This window comes from Rhinolophus sinicus, linkage group LG03 (assembly GCF_036562045.2).
Source record: "Rhinolophus sinicus isolate RSC01 linkage group LG03, ASM3656204v1, whole genome shotgun sequence".
NCBI classification, from domain to species: Eukaryota; Metazoa; Chordata; class Mammalia; order Chiroptera; family Rhinolophidae; genus Rhinolophus; species Rhinolophus sinicus.
Window position 1 is genome coordinate 100,946,742 of NC_133753.1, and position 24,721 is coordinate 100,971,462.

The window sequence follows — 24,721 nt, forward strand, 5'->3', positions numbered from 1 at the left end:
CCTTGTATAACACAAAACTTTGGTAGAAGAAATCTAAATTTTATTTAAATAGAGCTTAACCTCTGGACCATTCAATGTAGTGTTTTTCTACTAAGTCAAGTTAGCATGTAAATAATGTAAATAAAACCAGAAATGTAACAAGAGTATTTAATACGTATCAAATTTATTTCTTCAGTATTGCAGTAGATTCAGAATCCTGAATTCCAACCAGATGTACTTCTGGAGTATTACACAGGTCATACATATTTCACTTTTTTTTTTGGTTTAAACCTAAGGGATTGACACGGTAATTAGATTGAGAACATCTGCACCAAATCCAAACCATTTCCCTGATCTTTCCTTGAGCCTTCCCCAAGGGAGGATATATATATTTTTAAGTCCGTGCACATTTTATTTGTCTAGCCCTCCTAGAGCAATCCTGAGGTCTCCTGAGCTTGCCACTGCACAAATAGGAGGGGAGGGCAGCCATACCAGCAAGGATGGGATAGGGGAGGAATCGTTAGATGTGGCATTTAGTCGGGACAGGAATCGCCAGAGGTGGCAATGCCGTTTCCCGCCAAGGGCCTGGCTCTGGGACAGGGCGTGGTCCGGCGTGCGGCGCGCCGGTGGGCACGTGCGCGGGGACCCGAGAACGCTAGTGTCAGGGCGCCGCTGCCCTCTACCGGGCGCCACTGTCGGAGCTGCAGTGCGGCAGCCGGACGATTGCGCCCGGGCGCTGGCTCGGGCGCCCCACAGCCCTGCAGCCCTCGGCGTCTCGAGGTCGTGATGCCTAGCACGGAGTCACGACATCTGGGGCCAAGGCTCCCGACTAGCCCCCGGCGCTCGCGCGCTCCCACCCACCTGCTTCCTGCCTCTTCTACTGGTCAAGGCTGCGATGGGGAAGTGGAGGGAAGCCCCCTCCAGATCTCAAGAACCGCGTGTTGGCTCAGCTGAACCTCCTGGTCAGCAGTGCGAAACCTGGGGTCAAGTGTGTTCTCTAAATCCTGGGGACTTTTCATTTCCAGACCCTTCATTCAAAAATGCTGAATTCGCTCCTGTGATGAGCGCCAAACCCTCGAACTCAGTTGAACAGCAATTATATCTCACATGTTTTATTTTGTATTTCATACAGATTTTATTTACATATAATTTTCAAGATTAAGGAATTTGAGGATTTGTTTTAACTAATTACACTTTAAATGAAGTGCGGGAGTGTACAAGTACAGTACTCCTACTGGAAACTAAAACCCACACGTGTATATAATCAATTGAAGATGACGATCATAAAACGTGTGCTTTTTGCCATGTTTCTGCGAAGAAAACAAATCAAAAGGGAATTGATTTTTTGGTTTAAATTTTAGCATTTCTGTAAACTAGGAACCATACTTTTTGTTATAAATGCACCCACACTTTTCAAGTTTCTGCACCCAAAGGAGTAAAAACCGAGATGTCTGGATTACAGGAAGTTTCCAGGACTACCGCTGAAGCGGTGCGGGGCAATACTGAGCTGTGCTCCAAGACTTTTCCTGTGGTGGCCTAAACTGGCGCAGCTCAGGCAAATAGGGGCTGCACAGACCCCTGGCCACCGGTTTGCGGTGCGGCGCGACGCGGGGACCTCGCAGCCACTGTGCGGGGCATTAACGTGTATGGCAACATGAGGGTTAGGTCTGGCTTCCCCGAACTTCACTCCCCCCAAGATGAAATGCTTGGTCCCTGGTGGGATTGGTCTTGAGTCCGGCTGGGGTGCAGGGGCTGGGTGTTTGGCCAGCACACCGGGAATACGACCGCCGCCGTGGGCCCGGGCCGCGCTGAGTCGGGGCTCGGGCAGGTGGTCGCGGCGGCTCCGCGCCCGCGGCGCCTCGCAGGACAGTGAGCGAAAGCTGCGCTGTTTCGGCGCCCGCTGCCAACGCGACCGCAGCCCCCAACCGAGGGCCCTGAGGGGTGGCGCTCGGCCAGCAAACGCGACCCCCGGGGGTCAGACACAAGCCCCAGGTGAGCGGGACCCGGGGCCTCCCGCGGGGGCCCGGGATGCCCCTCCAGCTGCCCTCCAGCGCCCCCACGGGGCCGGGCCGGCAGCGGTGCCCGCTGGGGCTGGGGGCCTGGGAGGGGCGGGGGTCGCGGGCCCGGCGCCCGGCGCGAGGGGAGGGGACAGGGGCAGCGCGCGTCAGGCCCCGCGGCGGCCGCCGCGCCCTCGGGCTCCGACTCCGGCTCCGGCTCGGGCTCGCCATGGCTGCGGCGGCGCCGTGAGGAGGAGTCCGCGTCCTCGGTGGCGGCGGCGGCGGCCGGCTCCAGGCCGGGTTTTGGCGCCGCCCGCCTGCTGCCTCCTGGCGGCTCCTGAACTCCAGCCCCCTCTCTATCAGCCTCTCACTCCGTCTCAATATGTCTCAAGATGGCGGCCAATGTGGGATCGATGTTTCAATATTGGAAGCGCTTTGATTTACAGCAGCTGCAGGTCAGGCTTCTCCGCGCTCGGCCTCTCGCCCGGGGGTGGGGGCTGCGGGCGGTCGCGGCCTCCCCCGGGGCCCCGGGCTGCCCGGCCGCCGGGGGGCCGCGGCGGCGGGGAGGAGGGGGGTGCCGGGGAAAGCGGGGCCGAGTCGGGGACAAGTCCCTCTCGCTCTCCGGCCCCCATTGATAACTCGCTTGATCAGAAATTGATCCTCTTTGTTCAATTCATCGATCAGCCCAAGATGGCGCCGGGAGCCGCCGCCGCCACCGCTGCCCCCGGGGTCGGCCCCCACCCTGGGCGCCCCCCCGGCCCTGCGCCGCCGCCACCGCCGCCGCCGCCGCGGGACCGGGGAGGGCGGCCCCGGCGGCCCGCGGGTGCGCGCGAGCGGGGAGCGGGCGGCGGGCCGCAGCGGCGGCGCTGCGCCGGGAGGGGGCTACGGCCCGGCGGCCGCGCCTGGCTGCGCGCCCCGCGCCCCCGGCCCGCCGTATTCCCGGGGAAAGTTTGTGGGGAGTTGCTGTGGGGGGTGAAGCGCCTGCCTCTCCAGGAGGAGCCGCCGCCGCCACTGCCGCCGGCGCGGCGGAGCTGGGGCTGGTGGCGCTGTGGTGCCGCCGGCTCGGGGGAGGGTCAGAGCGGCCACCGGCGGCGGCGGCGGCGCGGCCCGGCTCCGGCCAGGCGGGCGGGTGGCCGGGAGGGCGTCCGCTCTCCCCGGCCCCGGCCCGGCCCGGGCCCGGACCGCCGCTCCCGGCTGTCAGCGCGTTGGGCCGTGTCGCCTGCGCACCGGGCGTTGGGCTCCTAGCGCGGACCCGGGGGTTTGTTTACGTCCGGGCGGGCGCCCCGGGGCCACCCGCAGACCCCCGCAGCCGTCCCGCTCTTTTGTGTGCCCGCTTTAGTGGCGCGGACCAACCCCTTCGCGGCCAAGCACCGGGGTAGCGGCGCTTCGGGGAAACTTGCGAAGGCGGCCCGCTCGCGGAGCCGGGGGTCAGGGCGCCTGGGAGCTCCCGGCGGGCGCCGGTGCGGGCGCGGGTTGGGGGCTGCAACTTTCCCCGAGCGCAGGTCCAGCGCCGCGTCCCGGCGAGCCGTCTGCCCAAGAAGGGGGCGCCTCCTCCCCGCCGCCTGTCTCGGCAGCCCTCGCCCCGGGTCCAGGGGCTCCCGTGTACCCCAGTGACCCGCCCGCTCCCCTCTGGCCCTCTCCTCCGGGGCCCTGCCTTCCCAGCAGGGTCTGACGGCTCGATGGAACAGGCGGCGGGTCCGCTTCGAAATGCCTTGTCGGGTCGGGTTCTGGAAAGCAAAGCCCTAGAGGCCCCGCCGGACTGTGGTCCGCGCGCCGAACCCCAGGCGCCGCTGGGAGACCGTGTCAGGGCTCCCCATCCAGCGCCTGAGCCGCCGCCGTGCGCAGGGGGCACGTTCTTGTCTGCCACCTTCCACCCAGAAGAGCGGCGCGCCCTCGGGGTTCAGCCCGAATCTGCGAGCTCCGCGCTCGCGGCGCCTGGACAGCCTCGGGACTCGGCCAGGTGGATGTTGTGCGTAGCCGAAGCCGAGTTGAAGGTGAGCGGCGTGTGGGCCAGAAGCTCCGTGAGCGCTGGGGGCAGTCTGTGGCTGAGAAGGGCCCAGGGCGGCCTGGCTCTCCAGGGGTCCCTCAGCGTTCCTGGGGGCCGGCTACTGCTCCCAACTCGAAGGTGTGAGTGAGGGTAAACTTGTCCAAACTTTCCTAACCGGGAGGACTGGTGCTAGTGACCTACAATACTTTTAGGAGGAAAGCAAATGAAATCCAGATGCAGGATTGTATGAAATGAAGCGGATTAGATTAAAACATATATAAATGGAGTCTGACAACTTTAATTGTATGTGCTTGTTTTCTGCCGTTGTCTACATAAGAACGATAACGCAGACTCATAGTCGTTATGAAATTTCTTCAAATTTCTTGCTTAACTAGGAAGAAGACTATGGGAACTATGTATTTACAATAAGATTAAAACTTAAAGGAGTTTGAGTATTTATTGACTAAAATAGATTACTCCAAAGTGTCTATTGTGTAAATTAGATTCCTGAATGTAATGAACACAGGCGAATGCCATTTTTGATAAATTGGTCTACCCTGTTTTAGTAAAAATAGCTCCCTTTTACCATAATTTAATTCCTGTGCTTACTGTAAAACCCGTTGTGGAGTTTTAAGAGACAAACCTTAATTTTCTTTTTTTTTCTTGTCTTCCTAAATGTGACTTTCTAGCTTGACATCAACGAGGTTTCTTTTTTAAGCATCCTGGAAAAACTGCTTGGGAAATACATTTGGTTTCTAGAGAGTTATTAGATCTTATGAACTCTGACAGTGTCCCCTCATCCCTCCTCCCCCCAAGTGATTAGCTACTTCTTCAGGGAATCATGAGGACATTTAACTGTGCAACCCTTGGATTTCGATTGAAAGTTTCCCTGTAGGTTTATGTGAATGAACCATTAGATGTTGATCTTGAATTTAAAAAGCATCATGCTCCTTCCACTGGCTTTTGATGATAAATGCGATTTGGCCTTAGATGATTTGCTATTGCCGCTTCATCGCAGCATGTTTGAAAAACTTCAGCTGACTATGAAATGCCAAAGTTCAAGTATAAGGCGAAACTGGTTCTTTCTCTGGGCCCTGAAGAGGCCTTTTGAGTTGATATCTAGTTTAGCGTCACCTCTATTCCCACAGACAGTAAGTGACCCAATGAGACTGCAGTTTGAGAAGAGAATTCATTAGTTTCAGACTCTTCTCATCTTTCCAGAACCCCTTCCATTGAGATCAGGTTGCCTGCAGAGCCCAGTGCGGGTTGTGGCATTGATACCTGAGGGTAAAGAGGCTGGTCTCAGCTAGACCCAGATCCTGCTTATAGACTTCAGCGGGTCCCTGCAAGATAAGGCACTTAGTTGTGCTCCTCTCCCACAGCCAGTGAGCCGGGGCTGTGCTCTTCCTAGTCCCTGCGCTTGGTCTTTCTTGAAGCTGCCTTGGGACTCAGAGTGTGTGCCCAGGAAGAGAGTTTATGAAGATCGAGCTCTATTTCGTTTCCTTTTTAGTCCCAAAGGCTTGTGGTATAGAAGTTTCAGTGCTCTGGTGTTGCTAAGACTAGTTGGACAAGTTTTTATCCTATCCCACACTTGTAAAAACCAGGCTTTTTTTTTTTTTTTTTTTTTTTTAAATAAGAAAAACACCATTGTATAAATTTGCCTTTTAAATACACGTTTGAAAAGAGGACACTTTCTAAAACAAGCTCATGTAACTTTGTATGTTAGCATAGCTTTTTGGGATGGGGGCCTGCCAGTGACTGGCTTTCCTTTGGGGCATTATTCTTACATGGATTAGTGTTCCCTTTTAAGGAACCTCTGCAAAAGTAAACTGTAAAATTTTTCCTCTTTTTAAAAAATAAAGCAATTTCAGTTTTGCTATAAGTCCATTTTCTGGTTGCCTTTTTTTTTTTTTCTATTAAGGAATTGTGTATGTTACCCATCATCCCGGACTGTTCTCATTAGAAGTATATTGTTTTGATTGAAATATGTATCATCTAGTACCCTTTATGAAATAATGAGTAAACAAATCAAAGGTTTCTATGCTGTTACTCTTTATTTTCTTGGTTCTTTTAATATCGGTGTCTGAGACTGGGTGTGCGGAAGGGTCATTGTCAGTTGATTCAAGTTTTTTTCTGTGTGAAATTATGTGTAGGTTTATTTATTTTTTGTGCAAGTCAGTGAAGGGATGAAGTTATGCAACAACTCCTGATGTAGTTGGGTCCATAGAGACCCCCTTCTCCTGCTTCCCCGGTTGCACCTATCTCCTGCCAGTCTTTAGCTACATGAGAAAGTTGGAAAGGGAAAGGGGACAGATTGCCAATCCCCTCACGAATTATTTTCTCCTGATCCACTGAGCTAACCAGGAAAAGCTATCTGGTGAGCTGTTTGAGCCGGCGACCTTTAATGGCTGATGAAAAAATCCTCTCCCATGTTGTGTACAATTAAAACAAACTCACCCAGGTTTATACGGGAGCTGTGTAGAAACATTAGTCTGTGTTCCAGGACACCCCCCCCACCCCCGCCCCTCTCCCACCTGTAGCCGGCAACAGTCAAAACTGTTCCTGAGGCTGTGCTCCTGTTCTGTGTCTTAGGAGAGAAAACAGGCTCGAAGTAGAAAAATCCATATTCATTTCAGCTCATTTATAACATAAAGTCCAAGGAACATCTGCAGTGAAATGAAGGAAGGACAGATTTGTTAGAGGAAAACTTGTCTTTTCTTAAAAAGAGAAATTCATTGTGTAAAAAGTCCTACAGAGCTAGGCCAAATTCCAACTTGTGCTTCCATTATATATAGTTCACACATTTGGCCTTGTATAGATTTCACATGTTTAAAAGACAGGTGTATCTGATGGACTGTAACACAAATGCTACCTAAACGTTACTGTAGAAGTTATTCTAACATAATTTGATACAGAATGATACATAATTTTAGAGGTGATTTTAAAACCTGTTTAAAATTATTTAATGTATAACTTTAGAAATAGCATTGCTTTTCCTGAAAGGTCTGATTTTTACAAGTAATTGTCAAAGACAGAAATTCATGTATCTTGTCCTGTTGTTTTGTCTGAAGCTCTGCATTATGGCTGCAGAGAGATAGTTTTGGTTTCAGCTGAAATTCCCCTGCCTCTGATTGTTTAAACCAGACCCTTAATCTTATTTTAACATTCTTAAAATGTTCAAAAAACCCGGAAGAATTGTTTTGTATAAGTAGCAAGTGAATGTAGTTTAAACACTCAAGCAATTCTGGTATCTAATTGGAAACAGGTGGAATTCTTGGAATCCTGTGTTTGAATCTTATTATAGCAAAGCATAGAGACACTTTTTACTTATGGCCATTTGTTTTGCTGAAGCTATTTGAAGAGCAGCCAGCCCCATGACCGCTCCTTGTGCCCCATTACAGTTTACCTGGACGTTCCAGTCGTGCTGGGCGTTTTAGGGACTGGCCGCCTAGACACCTGAGACATCTGCCTGTGCAGGTCATGGGGCAAAAAAGGGATGTTAGTGGCATAATTAGACAAGTGATTTAATATCTGTATTATGTAACTTTTAGAGCAAAAAGGTTGTGAGTTCATTTGTGATTTCTAACTTAATAAACATTTATTGTCACGAGCATTTGGGCACATTTATTATACCCTGATAATAATCTAGAATTCAGAGAGAAACTACTTTCCCTAGAAGTTCTACATTTAGAGATATAACTCACCCCCCAAAAAAAATGGTTAGGGGGATAAAATAGTTCAATAAAAGATAATGGTGAGGCACTCTGAATTGTCTGGTCACTTTTCCTATTCTAGCTTTCACAGCCAGCTAAATACGCCTGGTTTTGCTGTGTGCTGAAGAACCAAGTTTTGGTCGGCGTTTAGGTATTGGTTTTATTGAAGAGGACAACTAAGAGTTGTATTGAGCTCTTGGTCCTGTCACACTATGGATTTGCTGAGCAGTAACCAGTCCTGCTTTTCAGCTATCTTCTGAGAAAGTTGGTAGAGAGTAGTTTTTGGCTGGGCAGGAGGTGTCCCTGCAGGAAGTTACCTGGGATTGAGAGATAACTGGTGGCGGTCCTCTTATTTGCTCCACACCTAAAGCAGCTTTGAAGCACCTGGGCTAATGCACCTGGGCTTCGGAAAAAGTGAGTGCACTACCCTCCTCACGTAATGTAACACCGTTAGAAAACATAATGCGGGCAAACAGCTCTTTCTGAAAGACATAAAATTTGTCGCAAAATCCATCAAGAACCTTTTCTTTGAAAAATAAACAACTCTGTAATAAAAATAATTCTAATTCTTTTTTTAAAATTTTTATTGGGGAATATTGGGGGACAGTGTGTTTCTCCAGGGCCCATCAGCTCCAAGTCGTTGTCCTTCCGTCTAGTTGGGGAGGGCGCAGCTCAGCTCCAAGTCCAGTCGCCCTTTTACAATCTTTAGTTGCAGGGGGCGCAGCCCACCATCCCGTGTGGGAATTGAACTGGCCACCCTTCCAGGAGCTCAGCAGCAGCTCATAGCCTTCAATCTAGTGGAGGGTGCAGCTCACTGGCCCATGTGGGAATCGAACTGGCAGCCCTGTTGTTCAGAGCTCACGCTCTAACCAACTGAGCCATCCGGCCACCCCAATAATTCTAATTCTTGCTGTAGTTAAATACCGATAGGATGATGTTAGCACCCAAGATAAATGTCAGTTTCTTCATTTGAATCCACAGGCTTTCCTTACTGCAGAAGGTCCAGAGCAGAGCTTTTGTGTTTACTAGACTCCTTGTACCATGGGCAGCCTGGGAAGTTCCCTGAAGGTGATTGGTATGGATTCCTACTCAGAAGAAATCCACCCCTGCCCCCACTCCATCCTTAGAAACACCATCAGATGGGACTGGAAGGGAATGAGGTTGGGAGTGTTCATTCCTCCCAAGAATTGACCTAACACAGCCAAGCAACTGGAAAAATAGCCTGGTAGGAGATTTACATGAAATGGACTAGATTCTTCACCAAGGTGGCCCACACCTTTATAAAACACAAGAAGCCATGACAGGCCTACCAAGTCAGGCCCATGACTTGGCTGACACAGTCAGCTGACAATTGAAATCATGGATGCTTTTGATTCTGAATTATGAAGTAATGTTGGAGGAAATTAGCAGAGCTTACTCTGAAGCTTGCTCTTTCTTAGCATTACACTTAGTATACCAGCATGGGGCCTGTTTTCTTAAAGACATTTTTCCACTTGTCTGTGTTTATTCAATAGGTAAAAGCAGTTAATGTTTTTTGTGTTTTTTTTAAAGTTATGTATGGTGAGGTGTTTTGAGTTTGGTTAAGGGAAAAACAAATTGACAAATAAGCTCTTAACTGAATATTGTGAAATTGTGAGAAATAGAATGTCATTCTTACTGTCATTAAAATTTTATTTGGGTGTTGACAGCTTTTTGTTAAATGTAAGACATTCAGATCCTGTCCACCCAGCTATAAAACAACCCCCCACCCCCCACCTCCCCGCCAACAACCAGCTCGAAGCTTCTTCCCAATTTGCCCCTAAAAGCAAGACAGTTTTTCTTACATTGGATCTTCCCCCCAATTGTTAATATTTTATTTTCTAACATAGTTTTATGTGTTGTAGACCAAAAAGAATATGAACTCATTTAGGCGCCTTGATTCAGTTGTTGTTTGGGGCTTGTGAGGGTCTTTGGTTTATTGCCACCTTCTATCCTGTTTTTAGGGGAGAAATTGCTATTTAGATCAAAATAATTTGATTAAAACGAGTAAATGACAGCAAAGGTAAATCCTTGGCTTGAAGAGCCTGAAGCCACAAACATAAGTGAGGCCAGTGGGTTGTCAGTAAAGCAGGGACCTCTGTGGAGCCCCCCTCAAGCCTGGGCACTGCCAGCCCCCAGGGCCCACTGCTGTCACTGCCTGCCATACCTTGCCCCTCGTCTTGAGCTCCTGCCCTGCCAAGCCTGTCCCTTTGTGGTAACAACTGTTGTTTTTTTTTTAAAAGTATTTGTGGAGCTCCATTATTTTGAGATTCTTGGAAGAAAGATACTATGTAAATGAAAATCAAAAATAAAATTCTTGCTGGAGGGAATTGGTACATTTAATTTTTGATTAGATTTGGAAAAGACTTTTTTCTTACCCTGAAAATAGAAACATTCTGTTACTCCTATCACCATTTTTGCTTCATTTTGAAAGGTGTGGCAGATACTGGTGAAACATGTCCTTTATTTTCTGTTTTGCACCATGGTAGTTAACCTAGAACTTGAACCCATGCAGATCTGTGTACAGTGAATTATTTGTTTCCCATTGTTCTTCTCTGCTCTCACCAAGCATGTAGATAGCTACTACCCATAAAACATAAACTTTTGAAAGGGAAAAGGTTTTGAATCTCCAACGTAAGAGAAATTACAACTAAAATGATAAGTAGGCCTTCAAATCAAATTCCATCTTCCTCTCTTGTTCACACAGCAGAAATGTTGCATAACTTTGACACAGAAGACGGAGTATAGGAGCCTTCGTGTAAACCAGTGCAGAAACATGAATTGAGTGGAATTGCTTCATTTTAGCTGTCCCTCAACTCCTCACTTATATAATACTGTGTGCTGTCACATCATTCAGCCAAGCAGGAGACAAGGTCAGGTTTGCAGTCATGCTTTTGCTCTGTAGGCACGAGTGGAACCTGGGAGCCAGACAGGAAGCCCCAGCTACTGCAGGGTCCTGTCCAGGTGATGGTCCAGCACCGGCCTTGCAGTCAGACGCAGGCGCAGACCAGTGAGGTGGCCGGTGCTTAGCGAGCACTCACCTTGGAGAGCAGTGCCAGGAAATCAGAATGCTGCTCCCTGGAGCTGGCCATCCCAGAGGGAACACGGTCATCTGTCTTCCCCCGACTTATTCGTCAGCCCTGCACCCCAATGTGTCAGCACGGACCTAGGATTGGGAGGGGAGGATATTGCTGTTATGGGTGAATGTCGTTATCAGGGGAGTACAAAGTGGTTTGCTATTGTTTTACTTTGCTCTGTGTTGGTATGTAATTATGCTGTCATTTTAAAAGGCACTGTTACTTTAATAAATCTCTTGTGTGTGTGTATGCAGTTAGTTTTGAGGGTTGAGTGTGTAGCCCTTACTTGTTTCAGAATTGTTCTAAACAGGTTGCAATCCATTACAGATGTGGCTGCAGCTGAATCTTCCCGACCCATTGATTCCATGCTGCCGTCCTCTCCTTACACACCCACAGGGCTCACCTTGGCACTGAGTGGGGACCACGTTCCTCAGGCCAGCAGGGGTCCTGCTGGTGGTTTCTACCTTTCCTAAACCTTGCTCACTTAGGAGAATCCCAGATTCATCCTCCCTCTGCACACCTGAGTATCCGGCCTTATTTCACCTTCTTTCCTCTGTTTTAAAACCAGTGCTATGGGAGAGCCCCTGTGTGCCAGGCACCATGAGGCAGGGTAGGGTGGCAGCCTTGTGTGGGCAGAGGTGGACGGGGCAGCTGGGATTCGGCCGTAACAGAGCTGTGTGCTTGGAGCTGTGTGCATGAGACACTGGAGGGCTGCAGAGGAAGGGCGCCAAGATAGGGGTTGTGGGGGGGGAGGGGTCGGGGGAGGGGTGGGAGGGGTGGTGGACTGGGCTCAATGGGTCTCAGAGAGGAGGGGAAGCTTGAGCTGAGTTCTGGGTGCCTGGGGGAGCATGGGCGAGAGAACGATTCTTCCAGCAGAACAGTAGGGGGGTGGCCAGGCCTCTGAGGCCCCCCCTCTGAGCTATGGCTTCCCTCTTCAGTGTTTCTGACCACTTGCACCTACCATAGCCCCCCGCCATCCTTACCACTCCTGCTCCTGCTCTCCATCTTATGTTACGTACCTGCTGTCTTACCCTGCCCGTGGCACCCAGTAGGTGCTGCTGCATGAGAACTAGGGGCCTCTTTTCAGGGGGCAGTCCCATGTGTTCTGATGTAGGACTCATTCAGCTAGTTAATGCAAACAATTCTTCTTAGCATTGTCAGAGGTGGGTGGGGTATATTAAAATGCCTGTGTTTTGGAAGCTACTGATAGGTACACACTGATACAACATGGATTTCTTTTTGATTCCTGTTTATTAAATTCCTTCTTTGCGAAGTGACATTTACATCGGTTAAAATATACATAATTGTATTGGTGGCACATAAAACATAACAAATTCACATTTAAAAAACTAGAAGTGCGTAGAACAATTCTTTGACAGAGATTTGTCCATTGACTCTGCTCACAGCCTAAATGGGAGGAAAGTTCCCCACGTGAACGGGGAAAGCGTGGACTTATGATTAGAACCCACTCGATGCAAGACACGTGGATAGGAGGACCTGAAGGGTTGGGTGTCGGCGCCGGAGAACTGTCCCGTGTGCTCAGCCCTCAGACGCTGCCTGTGGCCTTCAAAGCCTGTGTACTTTCTCTGCTGCTTCATTTACAAAGAAAGTACGTAGGGTATTTTTGTAGCGGTGACATCACTGTCTGGCTGCATAAGCACGTGCCCGGGTTTGGGGAGGTGAGGGCTGCTGGGACTTGACTGAGGGGGGCCGACAGGAGCCACGGACCCCAGGTCCAGCGTGGGTTGGGGTGAGTCCTGGCGTCCACAGGGATAGGGAGGAGAGAGAGGAGCCACCCCAGGTTGGGGGAGAGCGTGTGCTCCTTTTTAGGATATGTGGGACTTGGGGGACCGGTGGGCATTCACAGGTGAGCCCTGGGGAAAAGGAGGGGTGCAGCTCAGCAGAGAGGTTGGTGTTGAAGTCTAGAAGGTGAGCTGGGGTCCCAGTGAAGCCTGAGGAGGAGTTATTTGCGTTTTGGTTGGTGCGTAAGAGTCTGGCATCGGTTGAGGTGGGAAGGGCTGAGAACTAACCTTAAGCAGGGGCCTCACGTTCACGGCTAACTTTCCCAGCCCTGGAGCGAGGCCTGCACCCTGTTTCAGTAAAGGGAGAAGAGAAGGAATTCATTGGTGGTGTATTGGACTCCACGTAATGTAGCTGGTTTTATGTCCCCTGGCGACAAGACAGATGCTTTAAAAAAGGGTGTTTTAAATCTATACACTAACAGCTATTATTTCCTCAGTATTGACCGCAAGCAGCATTGGTTTAGGCTCTTAATTTCTCTCCTGTCATGCGCACAACAGCCCCATGGAGGAGATACAGTAGGGCTGGTGGGCGAGAAGCCGCGAGGAAGCTGGACGCCTCGTCTGCTGCGCTCCAGCCCGTGCTTTTCCTGCCGACCCTGCTGTTCCCGAGACCAGCTCTCAGCTGAAGTGGTGGGGTCCTCATGATGAGGCTGTTGGGATTCAGAAGGGGCCCCCTGGCCACGGCCACCCTAGATGAGCTTGGCTACGGGTGGGTCACTGAATGTGAGCAGCTGGAGATGGAAAGAAGTGGGAGGTGGATGTGAGGGTACCTGGGTTGGCCGGTGGGTGGACACCTTCTGGTTGAGGCCCTGCTGGATCTGAGAATGTTCTAGAGCCTCCTCTGCCCTGAGACTTCAGCGTCAGCTCAGAGATAGAGCTTCAAACAGAAGGATTGTCTGACAGATTGTCTTTCCCCCGGGTCATGAGCAGTCCCATTAGCAACTTTAGTGGTGAGGTGTACTTATGACGTCAGGCTGAAAGCAGCCTTGTTTATTGTGTCGCTGCTGTCCTTCCTTCCATGTCCCATCCGTGCATACAGCAGATTTATGGGAAAAGTCTTGGGGAACTGGTAGGCAGGAGAGAGGCCTGATCGTGGGACCTGGGCTGGAGGGAGGGAGCGAGCTGGCAGAGGGATGGTCGTGTCCTGTCCAGCGGCATTGGTTCGAGCGCCAGACTGGGAGCATGAGTCTCAATCAGGACTCTTTCCTGAGACGCTGGGTCTGATGCTGATGCTGCGTAGTGATTCGCTGTTAGATGCTATTTGTATCTAGCCCCTTGATGGCCAAGACAAAATCCCCACTCTCAGTCCCCCATGAGCCTGGTTGATTTAGTTACTGCAGTGATTCTGGATTCAAACTCGTGCATGTCCCCCGGAAGCACCGACTGCTCGGGGATTTGTTGTCACTCGCACATGAAGCCAGTGTTGGGTGAGCTCAGGAGGAGGTGGGTTTACTGAGGGTCTGTGGGTGGGCATCTGGAGAGAAGCCTGACCAGAGACACTCTTTGGATCTCAGCCTCTAGTCCTCAGGGAGTTCTCGTAGAAAAATGGAGCTTTTAGGCGACTCTGGATTCAGATGGTTTTTTTTTTTAAACTTTTTATTTATTTAAGTGTGTTTTTCTAGGACACATCATCTCCAAGTCAAATACCGGTTTTCCCTGAAAATAAGACCTAGCCGGACCCGGTCTTATATTATATTAAAATAAGACCAGATCTTATATTAATGTTTGCTCCAAAAGACGCATTAGAGCTGATGGTCCGACTAGGTCTTACTTTCGGGGAAACACGGTAGTTGTTTCAGTCTAGTTGTGGAGGGTGCAGCTCACAGTGGCCCATGTGGGGATCGAACTGGCAACCTTGTTAAGAGCACCGCTCTCTAACTGAGCTAATTGGCCGCCCCCTCAGATGATTTTTTGCATGGCTGATTTTTTGTGACAATGCAGCTTGTTTTCTATTAAAGTTATAAATTTAAAAAAAGAAAATATGCAAAAATGAGTGAAGTTGTTTACAGTTTTGTTTGTTTTTGGAGCAGCTCATTTTTTTATAGACTGCTGGGCAATTCATTCATTCATTGAGCACGTCTCCATGGTGCCTGATCACCGCACTGGCTCCTATTAAGGTCTTGGGGGTACCAAGAGGAATAGGTCCCCGGCCCCGCTGGTCAGAGAACCAAAGGACACAGAGTATCCCAGGCGTCAGGTTGTAAGGCGCCTGTGTGTCAGGAGGGCAGGGCAGGGGTCTGGAAAGATGAGCCTGGGCCATCTCGCTCCATTGACTTATGCTGTCTTTGCGCCAGGCACTGTTCTAGCACAATGTTCTAATGATCTGAGCGGCAGGAAATCCCAGCCTTCAAGGAACTTACATCCCAGCAGGGGAGACAGAAAGTAAACACAGAATAAGTCCATTACAGAATGCCAGTCGGTGCCCAGGGCCTGGGGACGGCAGAGCAGGGCCTCTGTGCAAAGCCCTGTGGAGCCATTTCTAGTTCTGAAGGCGTTTTTACAATTTATGTTTTAAATTGAACAGGGACAACTGAGCACTCAGACTTGTGTTTAGGATAGTCCTTCTGGAATCCTCAGATGAAAGGCTGAGTGGAGGGTGACATGGTAAAGAATGGAGCGAGGAGGGTGTGGCTGTCATAGTCCAGTAAGAGCTGGAGCCGGACTGGGCCGGGAGAGAAGGTGCCAGGCCGAGTGCTCGGGGTGAGGGTGAGGGAGGCGGCCGGGCCCTGGCCTTCCCAGGAGGGCCCTTGGGGTCCGAGTGGCCAGGGCAGAGATGGAGCCGGGAGAGTGGCACTTAGACAGGCCACCTGTGGGGGCGGCTGCTGTGGAAGGTGCAGGGAGCAGTGCCCTGGATGCGCGGACTTCAGGGTCCAGTGATGCTGAGCGTCCAGCAGGCCAGTGTCACTAGTGCCTGGTGTGTAGGCCCTTCTAGAAGCAGCCCGGACACATGTTCATTCAGAGCAGGTGGGGTGACTTAGCGTGGGGCGAGTGACTCAGATAGGCAGGGAGTCAGCCTGGAGTTTCTTTGTTCATCCCTATTTGCTTTTTGTCAGTAATCCTTTGTAATTCCCCAGTTTCATGATGTAATTTTAATGGAATTAAAGTTGAACACTTCAGAATTATGTAATTAATTATGTTGGGCTTCAATTACAACTAATTATAGTGTGATACCTGGTGGCAAGTCAGGTACCTGCTGGTGGGGGGTTCACGCTGGCTGGCTCTCAGGGCCGCCACTTTCTCTTCAGGATCCGAGACTGCAGCCTGGCGTCCAGGCAGAGCGCTGCCTTGTGGGCTGCCCAGGTGCCTTCTGGTCCCGCCTGACCGGGAGCAGCTCCCTGGGACATGGGGGGAGTGAGAGCAAGGGAGGGCCGACGTGTGTGTGTTGGAAGGGTTGTTTCAGGAGGCAAAGGCTCTGACTTGTTTGCAGGTTGGAGAGAAGCACTGAGGCTTGGGGTGGCTGCAGGGAAGCTGCGGTGTGTGATGCGTCTGTTTTCTCTGGGATGTGGGAGGGAGGTCGTCTTCAAGTGAAAGTGAGGGCCTGAGGAACCGGAAAGACTGTTTATGGAGAAAGGAAAAGGTGCGAGGACCACGTGGGGGTGAAAGAGGAAGGCGGAAGCCAACTTTAAAAATGTTACTTTGCGGTATTAATTCCAGGAGGTCAGGGCGCAGGGCTTCTGGGACCAGTAAACTGAGCTTCAGACCCCAGGATGGAGCTCTGTGTTTCTAGGCTTCCTCTTTGCAAATAGTGCTTGGTTTTATTTTGTGTTAGGAGGAGGGTGTCTTGCCAGGAAATCTGCACCCCAATTGACCATTGCCCCTAAAGCTGGGCACTCCCATCCAGCTCTGATGGGGGCACGCAGCCCATCTCAGAATGGGGGTGCTGTGTTTGCACAAGGGTGCATTGTCCTGTCCCCACACATCTGCCGCTTGCCCTTCCTTGAATCAGGAAGACAGGTGCTGCCATCCAGCTGCTGCAAGGAAGCGTCTTGGAATGGACTTTAAACGGCAGTGCCCACGTGTGGCGTTGAGTGGCCCATGTGCCGTTTCTGTAAGATGCGTGTTACTTATTTGAGGGGCCCAGGGCATCTTTTCAAAAGCTGGTCCTTACGTCCCAAACTAAAGCGGTTTTCCTAATGCTCTGTGTTTTGCACGGTGCCTTCCTGCAGAGCAGGCAGCCCTGGCGAAGGAGACCCTCGCTTCTGAAGCACAAGCCTAGGCAGGCGTTTGGGTTGGGGCCAGGAAGAGGCCTGCAGGTCCTGCCATTTTCTGTTTTCTAAGGGAGAGTGGATTGGAAAACGCTTGAGTGTACACTAGTTGTACATTTGGGGAGAGGGGCACGATGGTGCAGAGCACGCTTGGAAAGTTCTTTTGTTGTTGAAAATGCTGCTTGTCTTGGTGCAAAGAGCGGTTCCTTTGATAAAATGCCTCTGTTACTTTTTATTTTTTAAGGTAAAATTCATATGAAATTCACCGTTTTAACCTTTTTAAAGTGTACAATTCATTGGTTGTTAGTACACTGACAGTGTTGTGCAACCATCACACAATCTTTCTACAGGATTTCACTCCCAACCCCCCTCCCCCCCATGTCACCATCAAATCTACTTTCTGTCTCTATGGATTTACCTAGTCTGGATATTCCACATAAAAAATGGAATCATACAGTATGTGGCCTTTCATGTCTGTCTACTTTCACTCAGCATAATGTTTTCCAGATTCATCCATGTTATAGCATGTGTCAGTACTTCGTTCCTTTTTATGGCTAAATAGTATCCCATGGTATGGTTACACGGCATTTTGTTATCCTTTCATAATTTGATGGGCATTTGGGTTGTTTCTATTTTGCAGCTATTATGAACACAACGCTGCTGTGAACATCTGTGGACAAGTTTTTGTGTGAAGGTGTGTTTTCAGTTTTCCTAGGTGTATACTCAGGAGTGGAATTACTGGGTCATATATAGTAGCTTTATGTTTAATTTTCTGACCTCTTATGTGTAACTCCTATTTGTTCTCCAGGGTGCTCATTTTAACACCAGGCTGTTGTTCCGTTATATTCTCTTCTCTGTTTTTTCCTCCTGTCTCCTTTGTGGGTTCCTCATGTGGGAGGGGTAGCCCCCCTCTGGAATCCTGTTATATACAGTGGATTTGTGGAAAGGCCATGGAGTAGTTTGAATGAGAGCAGACACTGTTGGTTGCCCACCCAGGACGTCTGCCCCTCCGCCTTCCTTCTTTGCTCACCAGCAAGCGGCCTCTCCCCTGCTGGGGACAAAACTTGAGGTTTGTCTAAACTAATCCTGGTATTACCTTCCCCCGGCCAGGTGTGGTGGGCATTTCACTTTGTTTTGGCTGGGCAGACGGAGTGTCTGGTAGAGTTGCTTATGAGAAAGTGCTGCTTCTCTGATGAAAGTTGGTGAGCCAGGGCAAGTGGCCATTTTCTGCCTGTGAACCCTCTTAGGCGGGAAGAGGCTGTGCAGGCTGCTCCCGCCATCTTAGCCCTGGGGGGTGGCCCGAGACCAAGTGCAGCAGCGGAGGTCGCAGAGCAGGAGAGTGAGGAACCCAGCCTCACTCCTGCGGTCGCCCTGCCGGCAGCCTTCTGTGCCGTGAAACAAGAATAGTAGAGACAGTGCAGCTCCTCAGGGGCTTCTCCTGACGGCTCTGACTGTGTTGGGTGTGGGTTCTAAGGAGTGTTTCTGAGATGGTCCTGGGTGAACGTGGACTGGAGAGCGTGAGAAGAACATGTGTGCTGTAAGCTCTCTTTTCTAATAGCAGGCAGAATTCCATTTGCCAAGCCAGATGTCCCTCAATACTTTAGATCTAGCCAATAAAGCATTAAGCAATTAGAATGGTTAATATTCAGTTAAGTATAATTAGAAACTGGTGTAAATTGTGAATGAAATTGACAGGTTCCATAAGTTACAGCGAAATACCAAATCGTATTCAGTTGTGTGTGTGTATCTGTGTGGCTCTGTCAATCATAGGTATATTGTCTTACCTCCTTAGTGGAGTAGAGTGAGGGGCCACTACCAACTCAGTTCACTATAATGTTGAATGTTTAAGAGCATCTTGTTGGTTGTCTTATTAAGTCAAAGACTGAAATCCTTAATTCAAATTGTCGAGAGTTTTAACACTCATGTGTACACTGTGGTCAGGAAAATCCAAATCTCTATTTTCTGCTTGCCCTCAGGCTGTGTGTGTGTGTGTGTGCGTGTGTGGTGTGCGTGTGTATGCACACACGTGTGTCACCCTACATGAATCGCGTTAATCACTCCTCGGGTCACAGCACATCATGATTCATCTTACTGAATCTTTTTCTCCTTTATGCTCGACCCCATTTCTAGTCCCCTTCTCCCCTTGTCCTAATGTGTTTAATATGCCTTTAGATGGTGTACTCTTGTAATATACGTGGCCTGCTTTGTATGTATAAGTAGTTTTAATTTATAAGTGTGGCACTGTGCTATAAATCTCCCTCTCCTTCCTTTTCACTCATCACTGTTTTTGAGATCTGTCCATGTTACTCCCTATAAATTTCATTTGTCTTTCATGATAGCTGCATCAGAATCCATCTTAAGCCACTTGTCTTGGCCACAGACTGGGTGCCTTAAACAGCACACATTTTTTGCTCCCAGTTCTAGAAGCTGGGAAGTCCAAGGTCAAGCTGCCTGCAGATGGGTGAAGACCTTTTTCCTAGTTTGGAGACAGCCGTCTTCTTGCTGTGTCCTCACATGTGGAAGGTACTGACAGGGCGTGGGAGCCTGCTGGCTTCTTAGAAGAGCACGAATCCCATCGTGGGGTCCCCACCCTCATGATCTCGTCTAAACCAAGTACCTCCTGCAGGCTCCATCTCCAGATACCATCATGTTGAGGACTAGGGCTTCCGCAGAGGAGTTTGAGGGGCACCCAGTTCAGTCCACAGCAGCACCCTAGCTCACGTGTCCATTTTTCTGGGAACGGTGCCCCTCGGTTGCCTCTAACCCCAGTGGCCTCGGCCATCTTCACATCTGTTGGCTGTTGTCCAGGAGTGCATTGTTGAGTCCCAGGGTGAAAACTGTTCTTAATTCGCTAAGGACTGCCAGATTGCTTCTCAGAGTGGCCCATCACTTTACTCTCTCCACATTCTCATCAGAGCTTCCTGGAGACTTTTTGCCATTCTGATGGATTTTGAAGTGGTGCTTCAACAATATGATTTTTCTCTGATCACTGGTAAGGTTTATACTTGTTATAAACCTCATTTTATACTTGTTAGATTTTCAGATTTCCCCTTTTGTAAAGTGTCTGCTCATATATTTTGTCCTTTTTTTATTTTGAGGGTTAACCATCTTTTTATTGATTTGCAGAAGTCCCTTGTATGTCTTACATGCTGATCCTTTGTTGGTTTTCACCCCAGCACCTCACTTGTTTGTTGATTGTAGTGCCCTTTAATAAATAGAAAACCTTAATGTCGATGAAATCAAATCTGTCAATTTTTACATTCGTGTTTTGTGTCATTTCAGTCTTGTTCAAGAAGATTTTTCTCCATTCAAGATCATGAAGATATTTAGATTTTGATAGTCATTGGGTTTGTCTTCCACATTTAGTTTAGGTTGGAGTTGATTTTTTTGTAGAGTGTAAGGCAGTCAGTTTATCCCACACTCCCTACTGAGCAGACCCGTGTCCTGTCTGCTGGTTTGGGAAGTTCCCTCTGTCATACTCCAAGTCCCCATGTATATGTGTGGGTATGTTTCTGAAGTCACTATTTTGTTCCATGACCCCATTTGTTTCTTCTTGCACTTTAATTTCTGTGGCTTTATACTGTGTCTTCATTTCTTACTGGGTGAGTGAATTTATCCTCTTTGCTCTTCTTTTTCAAAATATCTTAGCTATTCAAGGTCCATTATTCTTTAACGCACATTTTTGTGAATTTTCCCCTATGATCTGCTGGAGTTTTTACTGGATTTGGATTAAATTGACAGATTGATTTGGGGGGAGAATTAGTAAGTTTAAGTTGCCCCATCCTTGAATAGGGATATTTCTCCATTTATTTATGTCTTGTTTCTCTGCATAAATATTTTGTGCATTCTTTATTAGATTAATTCCTAGTTCTTTCGAGTTTTTGTAGTATTGTGAATAAATAGTGTCTTGTTTAGAAAAAAATTTTTTTTTCTAATTGATTATTGTGGTACAGAGGAAAACAATTGGTTTTTGTTTGCTGATTTTGAAACCGGCAAGCTTGCTGAATCTCTTACTAGTTTTACTGGTTAACTTGAATCTGTTGTATTTCTCAGGAGGCAATATCAATACAAAACAGTGTCACTTTTTTTTTTTGTCCTTTTTCTTCCACTTTTTATACTGGACTGACTTGCTTTGTCAACCAGAACCTGGAGGGCTCTGTTGCAGAGTGGTGGTGCTGGCCTGCGTTTTCTTTCCTTCTCTTAAGGGCAATGTGCCAAAAGGAGAGTTTTGGTAGAAGCTCTCATCAGGGTAAGGAACTATCTTAACTCCATTTTCCCCTGATTTTTATCACAAACAGGTGTTAACCCTTAGTAAATACTTTTCCTTAAAATCTATTTCATGTGCTTGTAATTTTTATCCCTCCGTCAGTGAACGTGGTAAATTACATTGATTGATGCTCTGATGTTGAATAACCTTTGCCTTCTGGGATAAACTCTTCATTGTCTTATATTTAAAAAGTATCGTTGGATTTGATACATAGTTTTCACATCTGTGTTGTTAAATGAAATTGGCCTATAATTTTCTTATCCTTATCCAGTTAATTGAGATTATACTAGTTTCAGAAAATGGGTTAAAATAGTCTTGGAATCATTTGTATAAGGTGGGGCTTTCTCCTGAATTTGATGGGACTTACCTGTAAAGCTGTCAGGCCTGAGACAGAGTAGGCTGGGAAATGCTTACCGTCGCACTTTCCTTGTTGTTGGTCTATCCAAGTTTTCAATTCTTGGACCAATTTTGGCATTTTACGGTTTTCTTCAAATGTACCCATTTCATTTAGGTTTTAAAACTGGCTGTATAATTGTTCATACTTATTTTTGCAAATCTGTTTTCACTGTAGCTCTTCCTCATTTTCTTTCTACACTTTGTATTTCTGAATTGCCTAAAACTTTTTTTTTTAAATTTTCAGTCTCACATAGAGTTTTGTTGATCTTATTAATTTAAAAAAATAACCCAGCTTTTACTTTTTAATCTTTTCACTTTGGGTTTATTTTTTTTGGTTGTTCATGTGGCTGAAGTCCCACCTTTATTTCATTCTGTCCCTTTGAGGTCACTCTCTTTTCCTAACTTCTTTTTTTGAAATCTCAGCTTTTTAATTTGATATCTTTCTTGTTTTCTGGTAAATGTATTCAAAGCCATACTATTTCTTCTAAGTAGTTGCAGTTGTTCCACAAATTTTGACATGTAGTGTTTTCATTTTAGTCATTTTGTAATTTTCCCTTTAACCCACGAGTTATTTAATAGTATATATTTTTCAGATTTTTTTTGACATTTTTCTTGAATAACTTTTCTTGCATTATTGATGTGTTTTTATTACATATGGTCAGAGAACATAGTTAACATGCTGCCAATTCTTTGGAATGTATGAGACTTTTTGGTGCACTGCACATGGTGGATTTTCAAAAGGAATGTGCTTAAAAGAATGTTGTTATTTGGGCATAAATTTTTCTCTATAATATTTTGAGCTTATTCATGTTACATAATTCTTCTGTGTCTTTACTAATTTTTTTCCTGTAGTCTTAACAGTCATTCCATTATGTTATGTTAAGACAATATTGTTAGATGCGTATGTAATCAACTTTATATCTTCCTCATTTATTGGTCCATTTTCTGGCGCATACGTAGACTGTTTCTCCATCATTTACAATGTTTCCCTACCTTAAGTTCTGTTTGTTTTGATGTTGAAATTATTCTCTTGTTGTTTTTTTCTTTTGATTTTGGCTTCTATTTGTCTGATGCTTTATTCTCTTCCATTATTTCTAATCTTTCTATTAATAATATCCTTTTGCTTGCACTGTTCTATTTTAGATATACAATGCAGGATCTTGTTTTTTAAACCCAGATTGCCAGTCTGTCTGAGTAGTGAATTTAACTGGCATACATTTATGATAATTGTGATTACATTAGGACTTCTGCAACTTTATTTTGTTTTCTTTTTACCATTACTTTTTTGGGGGTATCTTTTCTTGTGAGGTTTTATTGGGTTGAATTTTCCTGAGCAAGATTTTAAAATTCAGCAATCTGTTTTATTCTTCTGGAATTCAGAATCTGGATTATTCCTGAATTTATTAAGACTCATCATGTGTTTATTTTTTTCCTGTCAGTTTCTAAAATTTGTCAGTGTCTCCTATTTCCTGTTTCCACCAGCCTCTCTTCTCTCTACTGGTTCTTACTGTGCTCATTTTACGTTCTTGTTCAGTCAGGTCCATTAACTCTACTTTCTGAGCACAGGTTGTTGGGAGAGTTAGTCTCTCTATTCTAGTATTTATTCTCCTTCTGGCTATTTTTGCCTGTGACCCTTGGTCGCCTAGGCCCCAAGGCCCCAAGGTATCAGCTGACCACTTACCCCTGGGGGGAGAGTTCAAGCTGCCACTTATCAGCCCAGGAGTTTGATGGAGAGGGGCATGTCTTACAGGTAGAGGGCTTGGGGTCCGGCTGGGGGGTGGGGAGCCCCCTCAGGGAACCGCCCTGTGCCTGCTGCAGTTACACCAGGTTCCCTAGGGCTGCCTCCCTCCGATGTTATTGGCCAACTGTGTGCCCTCATTGCCTTGCAGGACCCCCTGTGGTAGGGGGATCACCCTCGGATTCTGAGTCTGTTCTTCTGGGCTGGGCACTGGTATTGTTTAAAAGCTTCTGATGGGAGTGGGGTGTGATACGGACTGGCCGTGAACGGATAGTTGTTGAAGCTGGGAGATGGTTCTTAGGGGTTCATTATGCTGTTTGTGTACGTCTGACGTACCATCTGTGTATGGCTGAAGTTCTGGTTGCCTCCTGGCTAAGACCCCCTGGCCCTAGCCTGTGGTATGGGGATAGAGGTGGGAGGGAATAGAGGCGCTGGCACCATAGGCCTGGGCCTGGGGCCGGGACATTTACATGATATACACGGCATATGTTATATCTGTCGGACAACTGTGTCCTAAGCTAGACCATTGCACCTCACAGTGGCTCGTGAACCAACAGCATGGACGTGACGGGGAGCTTGTTAGAAATGCAGCATCTTAGGCTCCGCTCCAGAATGACTGCGTCAGAATCTGCGTTTTTATGGTGCCCAGGTGATTCATAGACACATTACAGTTTGAGAAGCACTGGGGGTGGTCTAGATCCTTTTCAAAGGGATGGTTGGTTTTATTTCATTCATACATTCATAGAGTGACTCCTCCCTTATCTTCCCAGTTGAGCTTTCAGGGAGGGAATGGCACACAGGCCTGTGTGGTTATGCAAGGGAGGTGCCTGTGCCTTCTCCCAAGCCTGTTCTAATCTTAGCAGCTTGTTACACACAGTTCTAATAGTATCGATTATCTTGGAAGAAAACAAGAGAAGTTCTAGAGGCAGGACTAGCTGTCAGCTTGAGAACAGGAGACCAGAAAGACTCAAGAATTGCAGATTGGGCTGTTTGTACGTGTAGGTTGTTGAGGAATGTAGGGATTCACTGTAAATTTCAGCTGACTTCATTCTGATGAGCCTGAGCCAGTAAGAAATGACTAAATTATGTTCTGATTATAAACCTACAGCCGTCCTGTGGGGAAGGTAGTATATTTCCATCAGTGCCTTAGCAAATGTCAGGGCCAACACCGAAGACAAACACTTGTTTGGAAAATGAACTTTTGGGAGTCTCTCCTCCGCTCATTGTTCTGGATCCATGATACACTGCCACCTGGAAAGGGCAGCTCTCGGTGTGTGATGGAGTTTTCTAGATGGTCGGCCTTTGGATGCGCCCAAACCCGCCAGCTGCCTGCCGACTGGCTGAGAACACACTGTCCTGGGTGGTAGATGACCCATCTGACGTGGAATCATTGCCCTTCCATTTATTCGATGTGTGACTTTGGGCACTTAAACCGCTTCCTCTGTAATGGGGATACTAAAGCTACTGACTTGGTAGGGGCTTTGCTAAGACTCAGGGCAGTGCCTGAGATAGACTGTCCCACGTGGGTTTTAGCCTCAAAAT

General features: G+C 47.9%; 1 protein-coding gene across 10 annotated transcripts in view; it reads left to right on the forward strand.

The window, feature by feature from the left end:
- Positions 1-2,140: 2,140 nt before the first annotated feature.
- The window catches only part of CUX1 (cut like homeobox 1), a 346,923-nt gene continuing 324,342 nt past the window's right edge, over positions 2,141-24,721 (forward strand). For 6 of the 10 annotated variants that reach the window (XM_019752712.2, XM_019752708.2, XM_074328375.1 and 3 more), the window contains exon 1: positions 3,510-3,970. In XM_019752712.2, the coding sequence (XP_019608271.2) occupies positions 3,656-3,970 (315 nt within the window). In that variant the 5' untranslated portion in view covers positions 3,510-3,655. Of the gene's footprint in view, positions 2,432-3,509; positions 3,971-24,721 lie in introns of those variants that run through there. The other 4 variants (XM_074328380.1, XM_074328374.1, XM_074328378.1 and 1 more) reach the window with 2 other exon arrangements.